Source organism: Urocitellus parryii, chromosome 5, assembly GCF_045843805.1.
Source record: "Urocitellus parryii isolate mUroPar1 chromosome 5, mUroPar1.hap1, whole genome shotgun sequence".
NCBI lineage: Eukaryota > Metazoa > Chordata > Mammalia > Rodentia > Sciuridae > Urocitellus > Urocitellus parryii.
The window spans coordinates 69,381,698-69,397,137 of NC_135535.1; the positions used below are offsets into that span (position 1 = coordinate 69,381,698).

Here is a 15,440-nt window from a genome sequence, read left to right on the forward strand (position 1 = left end):
GGTGGGCAAAGGGAAGGTTTTTGGGGCCGATAATACAGTATACAGGTTGCCCCAAGGAAAGTCCTGAAAATGGAATTCTCTTCTTATGAGGTCATAAATACTCTGATTATTTAGACAGATTTTCATATTTAATATCAAGACAGAAAGTTGCTTGTATTTATACCCCAAAGTGTTATGAATCACTCTTAAATTTCGAGTCTAGCTAATATCAGTGATTTCCCTTGCTGAAAGGAGAGTGAAAAAGTTTAAAGTCAAAAATGACATGATCTCCAAGTCACATCCATTTGGTTTTGACATTTTGTTTCTATGCTTGTGAGTTGGAGACAAGTATGCCTGCTGTTAAGAGAATTTCATACACTGAGTAATGAGGCCAGGTTGCTGTGTAGTCAAAAACCTCTAAGAGGCATTTTCTTAAAGTCTGGGCTAATTCAAGGCAAAATTTTGGATTAATGTTCTTCCAAAAATAATTATGAAGCAGTTTTTTTTTCCCCCCTGTTAAAAAAAGAAAAGTCACACTTCTATAGCTTCTATGAAGTTTATTAAATAGACTTGTTTTCTTTTAAGTACTCAATTTTCTACTTTCTGGGTTGGTGTAGGCTTTTCTATGATGCCAGAGAAGGGCCCTTCCTCAGGGATGAGAAGAATGCAGTTCCCAGGAGCCCACTTACTTCACCTTCCTAGAGGCTGTGCAGAGAGGCAGATGGAGTTCTTAGAATCCCAGTTGAATTCTAAGGGGAACAAGTAAAGCTCCTCAGATATGCCATTTATCCCTAGAAATTCACATCTTGTGCCTGTCATCTGGGGGAAGAATTGTTATAATTGACACCCAGTGTGCACGATGAAGAACTACAGAGCATTGAGGAGTAAAGGGATTTGCCTGTAGGACTGCCTTAGAGAACATCAGCACACAGGCCTAGGGCCAAAATTGGGAGGCTCCTTTTCCCTGAATTCTGGGAATCTGTGTTCTCTAGTGTGCCAGGGAGCACTGAAATCAAAACACCTAATATCATGCTTTTATTCAAAGCCCTAATTTTTTTTTGCCAATAAAGTAGCACTGTCAAATAATAAATCTTGTATTCACATGGACATGTGTGCATATTATTGGAGTTCCAAGCTAGGCTTCAAATAATGCATTGAAAGAAATGAAATAATTGATGAAATAATAATAGCAATTTATTTTTTTTACTTTTTAAAGGATATCTTGGGTATACTAGTGGATTTTCCTTGAGCTGTATGGTCTTTTTCCTCATAGTGGTAAGTGCTGATTGAAATGGTTTGATTTTGACATAGTACAATGCCATGTAACAATTATTCATTGTTTGGCTTTAGTAAAATCTATATAGTTTCTCTGGTTTTTTTTTTTTTTTTTTTTTTTTTTAATACCAGGTTATCTACAAGAAATTTCAAATTCCCTGTGGTTTTCGAGAGCTAAATTCAACAGCAAATGCTAATTCAACAAATGCTGACATGTGTACGCCAAAATATGTTACTTTCAATTCTAAGGTAAGTTTCCTTGTCCTTTAAAGATAAACAAGAACATCTTGATTAAGGCCAATATATTTCTCATACTTGTAAAATTACACTGTTTTGAGTATATTAGTTCTTGTAAGAACACATGGGGTCATTGCTTTTGTATCCCACAGTCCATTCAGAGACCTTTGAGATGTATGGAAATATATTTCCCCTTACTTCTTATCTGCTTAAGACAAACCATGAGCGTTTACTGTGAAAATTTCTTTCTGGGTAATTATCTCAGCTTTTCTCTTAGGTAGAGTACAGGGTGATGCTTTAAAAGCAAAGTATAATATCCTTAGCCCACTGCATTTATATGATGGTGACAGAAGGAATTCCTCAAACCTGTTCAGTTTGCACAGTTGAAATATAGACTTATCACCACGAATTGGCATGTAAAAAAAAAATGTTTATACTGTAAAATAGGGTTGATAATATGGGGAACCATGGACTCTATGGTCCGTCAGGCTTGGATTTCAGTCCTTAGGCAAGTCATATCGCTTGTGTCAAAATGAGAATCCTTTTCTTTATCTCCCAGGGTTTTGTGGGACCAGGTCTCCTATAGAACTTCAGCAAAGTAAGAACAGGAGATATGCTAACTTTTCTTCCCTTCTCTATCAATTTCCTTTTCTATAACAAATTCTATTGAGTTTGAGAGTTTAAAAAAATCTTATCTAAGAGAATAAATAGGTCTCTCTCTCTCACACTTTAAGGATACAAAGTAGTGAACTATGGAACTAGCTTTCTTTTTAGATGCTATCTTTTAAGTACTCTTTGATGCACCTGACCTAGCCAAAGAGCGGTCAAACAGAGGTGGAAGTCCTAAGCACATTACCTAACCTGTCCGAGGGATTCCAAGAACAGCAAGCAATGGCCTCTCTGCTGCTCAGGGCTGCTGCAGGGATCCAGTGAGAGTGTGATGTAGGAAAATTGCCATGTAACTGACTAATGCCACTTAACCATGGGTTTACTGCGCTTGCAGTGCATAAACACCCTGTAGGCGGGCCAGATCTAAAGCCGTTATGTGACAAACGCCTAATGGCTAGAGCTAGATAAGCCCTCTTGAGAAAAGCTGCTCCTGTTTTAGAGATCAAAACTTTCCTAATTACCAAATAATCCAGAGATTCTGAAGAGCTGTCAGATAAAAAACAGCTCTGGAAACACTGGAGTGAGCTGTATAATTTTTATGGTAAAGATGTCTTTTTCTTAATGTTTATTTCTTTTTCTTTCAAATAGACCGTGTATGCTTTACCAACCATCGCATTTGCATTTGTCTGCCACCCATCAGTCCTGCCAATCTACAGTGAGCTTAAAGAGTAAGAGATTTCATTTTTATATCTTGATCATTTTATGCCCCCTCATTAGTGGACAAGTTCTGTATTAAAATAAAATCTTATGGGCTGGGGCTGGGGCTCAGTGGGGTTCGATCCTCAGCACCACATATAAATAAATAAAATAAAGGTCTATCAGCAACTAAAAAATAAATAAATAAAATAAAATCTTATACAATGAACCACCACAGATTCATCACCCAGTTTTCAACATTGACTGACATTTGCCATTCTTAAGTACTGTATTTAAAAATCCAGAAATCTGCAGTATTCTTTGGCCATAAATATAGAAAGTGGCCAATCCTGTGGGATTTTTAGTTAATTTGTATTTTCAAATATTGTATTAACTTAGGAGAGTTCAAGTACTTGTGTTGCTTTTTGTTCCTTGTGCTTAGTTTTCAAGTAATGATAATCTTCAGACTGATCTGGAAACTGCTAAATGCACTGTCTTTGATTCCCCTGATGGTTGGGGTAGAAAGGGCTGGTAAATCAGACAATAGGAAATTAATATTAAGGCTACAAACTAGAAAGAATAATATATTATTTTTATGGACACATTATCTTTATTTATTTATTTATTTATTTATTAAAGAAAGAGTGAGAGAGAGAGAATTTTAATATTTATTTTTTAGTATTTGGCGGACACAACATCTTTGTTGGTATGTGGTGCTGAGGATCGAACCCAGGCCGCACGCATGCCAGGCGAGCGCGCTATCGCTTGAGCCACATCCCCAGCCCCACTTATTTATTTTTATGTGGTGCTGAGGATCAAACCCAGTGCCTGACATGTTAGGCAAGCACTCTACTACTGATCTACAGCCCCAGCCCAGAAGAATAATATTGTTGTTTGAAATTATTAAGATGATTCTATGGATTTATTTTTGATTGTCCTTTTAGAGAAGAGTAAAGACCAGCTTATAAATCTCCTCTGGTGTTCTCCTGTTATCAGATTATTCTATATAAAAATAGTCATCAAGGAATAGTCTTAGGTTCAGAAAAGATATACAATATAGTTGTTCATCTCCATTTTTAGACAAAAATATTGATGCCATTTAGCATTGACTTCTCTCTCAATTCTTCCCCTTTCATATTTAATTGATAAATGGCCAAATTTTGAAATGTTTCCTTTTATTTAAAATCTGCATATAAATTCGTGATCCTACATTTAGAGAATTTAAATATGTCTTCATCATCTTTTCAATTTAATGGTCTGCTTTTAGTTTATCATTTTCTCAAGTATGTACTGCTCGTTTTCCTCATTTTCCACGCTCTCTCACGACATCCCAGATTCTGTATTAGGACACAACTAAATGTTATGACTATCTGTGGTCTGTTATGGAATACAGTCTTGTAGATTAATTATTTTAGCAGTTTAAAAAACTTAAAAGGGTCATTCCAACCCCAGAGTAGACTGGACCTGAGAGACAGCCCACCCTCATCGCCAGTGCCATCTCTTGAGTCCCTCCTGCTCTGGAGATACACAGACTTCCAGGTGCCTCCCTGGGGTACTTGATGGGCCAACCAGAGCCCACACAGCAGCCTTCAAGACACAACTCCTGAGGTCAAGTTCTAGCTCTGCCACTGATCTCTGCAGCTGGGAGAAAGAGCACTTGAATTTTTTCTGCCTTTTTTTTTTTTTTTCTTTGCCCAGTCAGTGTGGAGATAATAAACACAAATATTAAAAAGTACTGTCTGGCCTTCAGATGAGAACTTGATATTCTTTTAAAAGCATGGGGAAGAACACTCAAGGGAGGGTAGTTCATGGATCACTCCCTCACAACATCCATTTGGTATTAAAGGTAGTTATTTTAAACTGGCATAATTGCTGGGGGTTTCTAGCTGACCAGATCTGCCCCAACTTGATGGAAGTAAAGTTAAATGAGTATGTTCCTCAGTGTTAGCCCCCGCACTTCAGTTCAGTAATACATTTTTTTTTTTAATTTTCAAATTTATTTATCTTTGTTTTTAGTCGATCACAGAAAAAAATGCAGATGGTTTCAAATATCTCCTTTTTCGCCATGTTTGTTATGTACTTCTTGACTGCCATTTTTGGCTACTTGACATTCTATGGTAAGTAATCTCTGTCGATGCATACTTACAGGTATGTACAAATAAATTAGTTAAAATCAATAACAAAATGACAGGGAGACCAAACAGGGCAACCAAGTTAGCTTTTCATTGGTTTTACTGTTTTCACGTAAAATGGTGATGGTTTCTTTTACATGTTTATGTAGATTGCAAAATAGGATCATCACTAAAACAATATTCTGTAGTTGTTTTCTTCTCATAGCGTCCTTAAAAGAAATTGCATTTTAGTAAAAGGCGAAAGATTTATACGATCTGAAGAGAAACCAGAGTATAAGAAATTGCATTTTAGGAGCATGCCGTCTGAGGAAAGTTTGAAACTACATCACAGAAGACTTTCCTAATTGACACTGAAAATTGGGTCAGACTCCATTAATAGAAAAGACAGAGACAGATGCTGGAAGTGAGGAAAAGGAGAGTGCCACACTCATGACACTCTACATTAATTAAAAATAAAACGCTAAGTGTTTACCGGAAGTTGGGGCCTTGCAAAGACCAGAAGGAATGACATAGAAAGTTAAATGAAATGAAATCTGAAAAAGAAAGCAAGGTTTTATTTGTAACTTGTATTGACCCTTTTAAATAGCTTACCTGCTTTTGCTACTTAATCTCTCCTACTCAAATTATCCTGCATCTTTGTTTATCATGTTTCAGTGGCATATTTTCACAATTATCTCTATTAAGTGATATTTCTTTAGGGCATTTTTCTTTTACATACAAAAATTGCCTCAAAATTTAAACACATTTAAAGATTAATTTAGCTTGGAGAGAAAGGCTACTCTGATTATACAGTTGTATTATTACTATTTCACAAGCAATAGAGAATAGCATTATCTACGACTCCATAACTAGCACATTTAATTTTGCATAAAAATGGTGTTTCTGCAGTTCCCACAGAGTCATAGGACTAGGGTGGGTGGAGGGAGGGAGAGAGGGAGAAGTAATGTTAATTGAACAGTCTCACTGTTACCTTCTTCAAGCTCTGATTTTTCTTTGTAAATACATTTTTTAACATATAATAGAATACTGAACCCTTTTATACTCTTAGAAGAAAGAAAAAAGATGAGCTATTTTTAAGTGATTATGAATTCTGAATCAAGAAAATGAGAACTAATGAGTTGGGTTTTTTTTTTTTTTTTTTTTTAATAACCTTTGGTCCTTTTCCAGACTGAGACAAGCTCTATGGTACAGGTTAGAATTTGAACTTCAGGCCCAGAATCTTGAGATTGGTTCAATGAGAAGCTTTTGAAAGGAGACATGAGGGGAAATGATTTCTTATCAAAAGAACGAGCATTTCCATGCTGTTCTTTGACTGCTTTCCCAGCATTGGTAGTCTTTGAAATAACACTTTCTAGAATTTGAGCTGAGAGAAATTCAAAGTAGTACATCAACTGTATGCTTTTTTTTTTTTTTTTTCCTCCTCTTAACAAAAAAAACATTCGTGGAGGAGAAGCATTCTTTCTCAGTGGTCGTGAGGATGGTGAGGTTAGGTTGGTACCTCTGCTCCTTGGCCACTGGAGGTTGAGTTGCAAGAGTGGAGTGTGAAGGAAAAAAGCTCTCGTGGTCTGCAGCCCCCTAGGAAGACTGCAGCAAGTCGTTGTAGCTTGGAGAGTAGCTCTCAGTCAGGGGAGTCTGTAGATTTGGAGGGGCTTGTGCCTCAGTCATGCAGGTTAATTAGTTTCAGTGAAGCAGCCCTGCTCCATGCACCTTCTTCTAGTGATTGCTTTGCATTCTTTTCAGCTAAAGGTACACCTGAACGCTGGAGCATGTCTCTCTCACATAGGGGTGGTTGTTGTTTTTTTTTTTTTTTCAACTTTATAAATGGTTTTAACAGATATTTCTTTACCCTTTGGTTTACAAATTCTTGGTAGTTCACAAGAACTCATTCAGCAAAACCCTTTGTCTCCTTCTAAAACTCACTTGCTTTTCCCTCCCTGTAGACAATGTGCATTCAGACCTCCTTCACAAGTACCAGAGCAAAGATGACATTCTCATCCTGACAGTGCGGCTAGCTGTCATTGTTGCTGTCATCCTCACCGTGCCGGTGTTATTTTTCACAGTGAGTAAAAGGCCTCAGTGTCATCTGAGAAAAGCTGGGGTCTTGCCTTTCTTTTTTGCCTTCAGAACCCTGTTCCAGAAAAAGCCTGCCTAGGTGACTTCCCTAGTCATTGAATGAGCCTGAGAGGCTCCATGCTCTTGGGACAGTAAGTGGGATCTGTGAGCTAGTGTACCCTCTGTAGATGGAATCTTTTTTTTTTTTTAGTTGTAGATAGACACAATATCTTCATTTTATTTATTATTTAGATTTATGTGGTGCTGAGGATCGAACCCAGTGCCTCACACATGCTAGGCAAGTGCTCTACCACTGAGCTACAGCCCCAGCCCTCTGTAGGTGGAATGGTTGAATGTCAGGCCTACATGATGAGAGGGTGTAGAAAGACCAGGAGAGAACACTCAAATCTTAGTTAAAGCAAAGAAATTACCCACCCCAAAGGAAAACTCTTACCGTTCATATATGCAAATACTTGGAAGTTGAAGTCAAGCCCCATACGTCCAAAACTGTTAAGCTATCTCAGAATTCACAAGGCATTATGAAACATTCCACAGATTCCTGTGCCGCAAGCCATCAATTATTCTACTGAGAAATGTGAAGTTTAGTGTTCTGCTTAGGCCTTTACAGAATCCTTACTTTCTTTTCCTACAGGTTCGTTCATCTTTATTTGAACTGGCTAAGAAAACAAAGTTTAATTTATGTCGTCATGTCTTGGTTACCTTCATACTCTTGGTTATCATCAACTTGCTGGTGATCTTCATACCCTCCATGAAGGATATTTTTGGAGTCGTAGGTATGGCTTTATGACTTTCCACCTATCATTCCACAACATACTGCAGCTGTTTAATGTTAAAATTGCATAAGAACAATCCTAAGCTGCCTTCTTTTTTTTTTTTCTTTGCAGGAGTTACATCTGCTAATATGCTTATTTTCATTCTTCCTTCATCTCTTTATTTAAAAATCACAAACCAGGATGGAGATAAAGGCACTCAAAGAATCTGGGTATGTCTCTTGCCAACCACTCTAATTTTCTGATTAGCTTTCCATTTGAATTTGGCAAATAAATAGTTCATCTCTCTACCATCTTAAACTACTTTTAGTAGCCTTGAAGGGAGGCATTAGCCCTATAGTTTTCCCCTTGGGGATATGTAAAATTTCAAATCATATCTTCTCCATTCCCTCAAAATATCTTTTCCATTTTTTACTCTTATTGTGCGTTAGCTTTTACTCTGATCCAGCTAGCCAGGAGATGGATGTTTCTACTCCTGTGACTCCATAGGTGTGTGATGCCTCTCTTTATTGAGATATGAAGTGGAGAGACTCAAAGATTGGATGCAGTCTTCTGTTTCTGCATGATTTCTAGTCACATAACTAACTCCTTCCTACAACCCAGGGCATAGGCAGTGACTTAAATGAAATGTCTGAATTAGTTTAAAGAGCCTTTTTATGAATTGACAGAAATGCTTTGGAGCAAGCAGACCTGGATTCAAAAACTACCTTTCTATATTGGGATTCTTGTTTCCAGGTCTGGTGAAGTTCAAGGGCATCTTGAAGGTGGTGCACTTGGAGACAGTGAGGGAAGCAGGGGTGAAGTGGCTGCTACATGAGTCCCTTCTGGAGCACCATTTTGCTTGGCCTCGAAGAAGGCTTCTCAGCTGCCCTCCCAGATAGTGTAAGCACTGTAATTGCACATGTTACCTGAGTCAACAGACCCAGAGGCAGGAGGGACCATCCCTATGCACTTAGAAATAGAAACATCATTGATGCTGGTAGAGCATCTAGTTTATCCCTGAAGCCATAAACTCCAAATCCTTCTAGGCCTTTACCTGTAGGATCTACCCAAGGATAGAGAGGAAGGAGAATTCACTGTGGCACTATCATGAAATATCCTAAGATGGAATTGGTACAAATGGGGAAGGCCTGTTGTCTGTAAATTCTCTGGGCCTCTCCATTCACACTCCCATGATAAAACTGCATCTACCAAATAGCATTAGGCAAGGGCTCCTTGTAGGGACTACTGGGAGTTAGATGGGTCAGCTCCATAATTTGCCTCATCTCCTTCCCTTACCTCTTCTACCCGCAAGTTCCCAGGCTAGCCCTTGGCTCTCATATGGCTTCATCTTCCCCTGCAAAACTCACTTTTCTCAAGGCCAAACAACTTATAATCACCAGTTCTCCAGATGCTGAACTTAGTAACCTGTCCACCTGTGGCCTTCATCAACCCTCCAAGTAACTTAGTTTTTGACACTTGTTTCTGATCTCACTTGATCAAATCTACTTTGCTTTTGCTTATATTTGTTCCATTTTTTCAAACAGAAAGGTCTGCCTGCCAGTGATAATTTAGGTTGGTAGGTAACAAGTACCACAATGACCTGGATTTTTTTTCTTTTTAAGTTATAATTTTACTTTGAGAAAAAAGCTCTAAGGATACCCAGTCATTTGTAGACTGGATACATTTGAGGTGACCATGAAGTTAAAGAACGGAATGTAGAGGACGGCTGTGCTTAGCTTATTTTTCTTATTTTCCCATTCTTGCAGAATCAGATTCACACAATTGTAGAATCTCACCATTCAGCAATGGTTATAACAAACTCCAACTATAAGGGGACACAAAGGGAGAGGGGAAAAATTTTCTATTTTTTTCCCAGGTGCATATGGAAAAGGTCAACGGCATTGAAAATAATCCATGTCTTTTTATTGCTCCAGGCGGCCCTCTTTTTGGGCCTGGGGGTGCTGTTCTCCTTGGTCAGCATCCCCTTGGTCATCTATGATTGGGCCTGCTCATCCGGTAGTGACGAAGGCCACTGAGACCAGCCGGAAAAGAAAGCATTCCGGTCTGCTGCTCATCAAGTCTCCACACATCAGCAACTCCTCATCACTTCTTTTGCAAGTTCACAGAAACAACAGAAAAGTACAAGATACTTAAAATGGAACAGCACTTTGGTTGCAAATTGGAGGCCTGTTTCTGTAACAGTTTGTGCCCCTCCAACATTTGGGATCTCTTTAGGAATGGTGGACCTTTCCCCCTATCCTCAAATTTCATGCACTTATATTATAAAGTACTTTTCAAGTCAGTTTCCATTCTCCTAACTCTGTTTTTGTGGCTTTGTAGTCTCTTAGAATTTTGAAAACATGATCACCAATCGTGTTGACTTATTATATATCCAGGTTCTGAGATAATTTTCCTACTGATGTTCAGCTCACACTATCTGGGTCTTTTTAGAAAAGAATCTTGAATTGTATATATTTATTTTGCTTTATAGGAAAAAAACCAGTTTTTCGTAAATAATTTGCCTATTTTGGTTGACATAGCACACCAAGTTAATCATATGGGAGTCATAGGGTACGTGCCATTGCCTAATCTGAGCACGCCCATTGTTTGAGGCAGCTCAGATCAGGGCCGTCCAGCTGCCTAGCAGGTACAACATACTGCTCCCATGAAAGATATTCCCTTGTGAGTGTCCTCAGATAGGAAGAGGTTGGAATAATACCTTCATAAATATATTAAACTACACATTTATCTAATCTTGCAAATGAAGTTTGTTTTTTTTTTTTCCTTTTAGAATCTTAGGTCAGAGTTCCTCTAGGCTAAGTGAGCTTCTACTGGGGGAGACCCCTGGCACCTGCCATAAAAAGATTGTCCAAGATGCCTAAGAAAATACTCCTCTGATGTAGATAGCCTTTAACTCTACACCTGTATCATTGAAGTGAGGGAAATATTTTATTGAGTTTATAAGCCCAGCAGCATTTATTTAGTCATGTCCACCAGCTTTTTGTCATAGAGAATAATGTGTCCCTAACTAAGGACGATCTAGGTAAGTAATTCCTATTTTATATTGGGTACTTTAGGAGAGTCTTTAATAGACTTGTTTTATATAATAAATCTAGGTTATTACAAATACAAGATTTTTGTACCTCAAATAAGCCTCATTTCTCTTTCTTCTCCATTAACTTTCCATCCAGTCTTGAAAATAAGCTTTCAGAGAGTCTTTGTGAAGAACCTTTGGTGAAATCACTGTGTACCTTCCTTTTCCCCACAGGGAAGACGAGGGCCTCAGAGTCCGCACTCTCTCTCTTCTCATTACTGTTCATCTCAGCGTGGTTTGTGCAGCACAGAGTTGCCCCAAACTCTTACTCAGTCCCTCCCCTAAAGGGAGTGGAAAGAAACTATGAAGAGATGAAATGAGAGAGCTTGTGACAAGGTAGCTGGAACAGGAATGGGGGACACAAAGGACACCCAGATAGCAACCCCCAAAGCTGGGCCATCCCATCACTTGTGATTGGCATGTCCCTGTCTTATGAATGGTAAGAAATGTGCATGCTCTGTGAGCTGGTCTCTTGAAACAGGGCTTATGCCTTATCTATATGTATTCTGGTTGCATTTTCTAAACATGTAAGTTTACCGAGCACAGATTTCTTATCTGGAGATAAGTAGAATCTAACCACAGATGGTTGGCAGAGTTTCCAGGCACTTAGCTCTGGCTTCTGTTCCTTCCACCTTGACTCCCTGACTCCCCAAAGGGCTTTGCTGTCACTGAGAGTCGGTCACAGGGAACTGCCCCCCCCCCCTTTTTTTTTTTTACAAACTAATGTCTGTAGATAAGGCAGGCATCAAAGCACCTGTCACAGTCCTCTTGGAGGAGAATGAAAGGTTATTTCCTGCTTTACACCATCATAGCTTTTAATGTAATACTGCAGAATGACATCCATATGGAGTCAGAGTTCAGGCAACTGGATTTGATCGCCTGACCCAGATCCCAGTACCTTAACCTAGTAAGTCCACAGCCATCTTGTCCTTTTTAGAAGAAGTAGTTTCCATGTTAACATGAGCAATGCTAGAAACTGAGCATTTCTATTTCACCAAGTAATGAAATAGTCAGAGAATGGGATGACCCTACATTAAAAAAAAAATACATAATTTAGTTTGCAAGCTATACTACTATGCATCTTTCTATTTTCTTCATTACTCAGTTCATTTTATATTCACAAAGTGAATTCAGAAAATTATTAATTCTGGGTTGTGTAGTGATATTCTTTGGATCTCTGGATTTTGTGTGTCAGTATGAGAAATTTGTTATTTAAGATATATTTATTTAGAGGAAGCACATTATTGTTGATGTCTGTTATTCACATTTTTCAACCTTTCTTTGTAAGTTTAGTTGGTTGTTAACTGACTATTATAGACCCTACTGTAATTTGTCAAATATTACTGATTATATGACTTGTATGGAATTCACTATGAAGTGTACTGCTATTCTTATTCAAAATAGTGCACTGGTATCCAAAAAATAACATGTATTGCAGATGTTAGGTAGAACTTAAGCAGCACAAGTCAAGTGCTATAGATGTTTTTCTGCTAAATTAGTAGACTAAAGATACTGTATCTTAGCCAGAGGAAGCAGCACGTTTTCCTTTGGTAGATAGGATCTCTATACTAGTGAACAGTGTCAGTTTCATACTGTGGATTTAGAACTGTTCTCTGGTTATGGTAACACAGAATACTACAAATCCCTAATTTACTTCATGTCACTTATTGGAAGTGGGGGTAGCAAAACATGCCCAGGAAGAAAATCTACTCTTTTTAGGCATAGGTAGCCACCAGTTATAAGGAATTTATATTGTGAAACTTTGTGGGTTGTTTGCAACCTGGAATGTATTTTCCTTTAGAAATCAGGTTAGGCACCCAGACCAGCTAGAAATGATTATCAGACCCATAGTTTAGCTGAAATTGAATAATTTAATATGACTGCAAAAGGAACCAAGCCACCAAATACGACTGGTTCCTGGGGGTGTTTGTTCAGAGCTGTCAAGAACATCTCTGCCTGTTGCTAGTGGAATCTAGACTGTTCATCTCAGCCACATATCACCTGCTGGACAGAATAATGGTCTCCAGCAAAGATGAGGGAGAAAAAGTCCAGAAAGCCTGGGGGTAGGAGGAGTGGAAGCAGGATGAGGGGCCTCCAGGGGCGGGGGATTGTAAGCGTTCCTCAGCTGGTACCTTTTCTTTCATCCGGGGTCTCAGGCTGGACTTCTTTTGCTCCCATAGTTCACCTCCTTTCCAGCCCATTACAGAAAAGGACATCACTGCATAGCTTTTCCTATGTACCAGGGTGTGGTGGAGGCCAGCACATGACACTTGGAATAGCCTTAGTGCTCTTGATTGCAGTTTAATTGCCCAGTAACCACAGGAAGGGTAAAAAGTCTCCACTTTCCTTTTCACATACACCCTGTTGGAAAAAAAAAAAAAAAAAGAAAGAAAGAAAGGTACACATCAGTTAGGGGGTGGAGGTAGGCAAAGGGCAGTGGTAAAATTCCTCAGCATCTTAGAGGACACCTCCCTTACTGCCAAGAGAGACTTCTTCCTGGAGCTGGACTCAAGCCTCCAAGCTGGTGGTTCTCAAAGTGCATCCCCCAGACCAGCAGCATCAGCATCATGCATGAACCTGTTAGAATGCACATTCCCAGGCCTGGCTTCAGACTGAAATTGGCCGCTCTCAGAAAGGGGCAGCAATCTGAACAAGGCCTCCAGGTGATGCTAATGCACATCAAGTTTAAGAACCGCTCTGGACTAATTAGTTCTCTCCATGAGTCCTAATTCAGAAGATAGTTTCCAGGCAAAAAAAATGGGAGCCCAGTCAGGGAGGGGAGGAAAACACCTCAGTGACTCTGCAATGGCAGGAAAAGCAAAGGAATCTCTTGCTGTCACCCGCTGTGCCCCCTCCCTCCAGAATTACCAGTGCAGGTGCACACTCCAAAACTACACTTAGGGTTACTTCAGGTAAGGCACAGTGAGGATGACATTTTTATAGCTGTGAAGAAATCAAAGTAAGGCTTTTTTTTTTTCCTTTTCTTTTTTCTTTTTTTGAGGGAAATTAAAAGAAAATCCCTTTTGTAAATGTAACCTTGGAGGAAATACTGAATTTGTGTCAGAAGTCAGTTTGCCACAGAGTGTGTTCGTGGGGGCATCAATCCTGTCCTCCTTTTAAAGTGAATTCGCAGTCAGTGGTAGAGCACTTGCCTAGCATGCACAAGGCCCTGGGTTCTATCCACAATGTAGCAAAAATAAATAAAGTGAATTCTCTCCTGATAGGTCTACACTGCTAAAGGAACTACAAACTGCTCTGAAAAGTAGCAATTTGGCTCCATTGCAGTGTAGCCCAGCAGTGGAGGGCACTAGTAATTGGGGTGGGTAGAAGGTGGTGATAATACTGGATATTTGATTTTGTGCCTTGGAGAAAAACCTTCCCTCCATTTTTCAGTTTAAATGACTTGGGGCTTAGGAAGGGCATAGGCTTTAAGACTAATTCCCTCCCTCAAGCAAATGTCCAGCAACTTTCAAAACAACAATCCAGATGACATCATTTAGCAGTACTCATAAATGGTTTTCCTTAAGGATGGCAGATCTCAAACTTTGTTAGCAACAGAACATTCTTCCTCTGAAATAGAGTGAATTTTTAATAATGATATAAGGCTTTCAGGTACAAATTGGGGGTGGGGTGGCTAACAACTGAAAAATATCAGAATCAAAAGAGAGTTCTTGGAAAACAATGTAAGATTTGCAAGGATGCAGACATCCTCCTTTGGGGTTTTCTCTGAGGAAGGCCCTGAAACTGGGCCTATTTGTATACAGGCTCAAATTTGTGTTTTTAAGGAAGAATCTATGCAGCTGAGGCTTATTGTAGGAATGCTTCATTTGTATATAAATATATTGTAAATAAATAGGAGGCTGTATATTTTTGCAGTTGTTGATCCACACTGAAATAGAAGTCACTAGTATCTGCATATAAAGAATAAATGTTTTCATAGATATTAGTGGTTTTGTTTGAGAATTAGAACAATTTTAATTTCCTTCCCAGGTATCATAATTCTCTCAGTATAAACTTGGAACCTAAAACCTTACTTAATTGTTTAGAAAAAGAAATGTCTGAGAAATAGCTGTGTTGATTTTTTTATGCTGGTATTAAAATCACTTGTTTAAATGATAGTTCTCTGAGCTACAAGAATATTTAGACCCCAATCATTGTCATATAAAAATAGATAAACCCCAAATGACAGATTGTTTCTTAATAAAATTCTTTTGCTGTTTAACATTGATGCCACTATGCAGTATTTACGAAAACAGGAGTTAGGAGAATGTTTTTGTTTTTTGTTTTTCCAAAACTGAATTGCTACATTTCCCAAACTTTGGGATCTTGGTGTGGAGAGTATGGGTAGGGGGACTGAATATTAACTATGAGCACAAATTTGAAGGGAAAAAAAGTTATTTTATCAAGTTTTGAAAGTTGCATGTTTGCTTTTTATTTTAGTGTTGAGGCCGACATAGTCTCTTATGTAAGTGTTTTTCCCCAAAACACTTGAATCCTAATTGTTGGTTCGTAATCCATTCTCTGGAGTCCAGTGTATTTTAGACTTCATCTGAGTCCGGTATGTGTAGCACACCACTGTTCTATTAATGTAAA

General features: G+C 38.7%; 1 protein-coding gene across 6 annotated transcripts in view; it reads left to right on the plus strand.

Annotated features, from left to right (window-relative positions):
* Nucleotides 1-13,585, plus strand: part of Slc38a1 (solute carrier family 38 member 1) — a 63,163-nt gene extending 49,578 nt beyond the window's left edge. For 5 of the 6 annotated variants that reach the window (XM_026400614.2, XM_026400615.2, XM_026400613.2 and 2 more), the window contains 8 exons: nucleotides 1,196-1,254; nucleotides 1,387-1,503; nucleotides 2,749-2,828; nucleotides 4,813-4,913; nucleotides 6,869-6,987; nucleotides 7,633-7,774; nucleotides 7,886-7,983; nucleotides 9,688-13,585. In XM_026400614.2, the coding sequence (XP_026256399.1) occupies nucleotides 1,196-1,254; nucleotides 1,387-1,503; nucleotides 2,749-2,828; nucleotides 4,813-4,913; nucleotides 6,869-6,987; nucleotides 7,633-7,774; nucleotides 7,886-7,983; nucleotides 9,688-9,789 (818 nt within the window). In that variant the 3' untranslated portion in view covers nucleotides 9,790-13,585. Of the gene's footprint in view, nucleotides 1-1,195; nucleotides 1,255-1,386; nucleotides 1,504-2,748; nucleotides 2,829-4,812; nucleotides 4,914-6,868; nucleotides 6,988-7,632; nucleotides 7,775-7,885; nucleotides 7,984-8,506; nucleotides 8,643-9,687 lie in introns of those variants that run through there. The other variant, XM_026400617.2, reaches the window with a different exon arrangement.
* The last annotated feature ends 1,855 nt before the right edge of the window (nucleotides 13,586-15,440 follow it).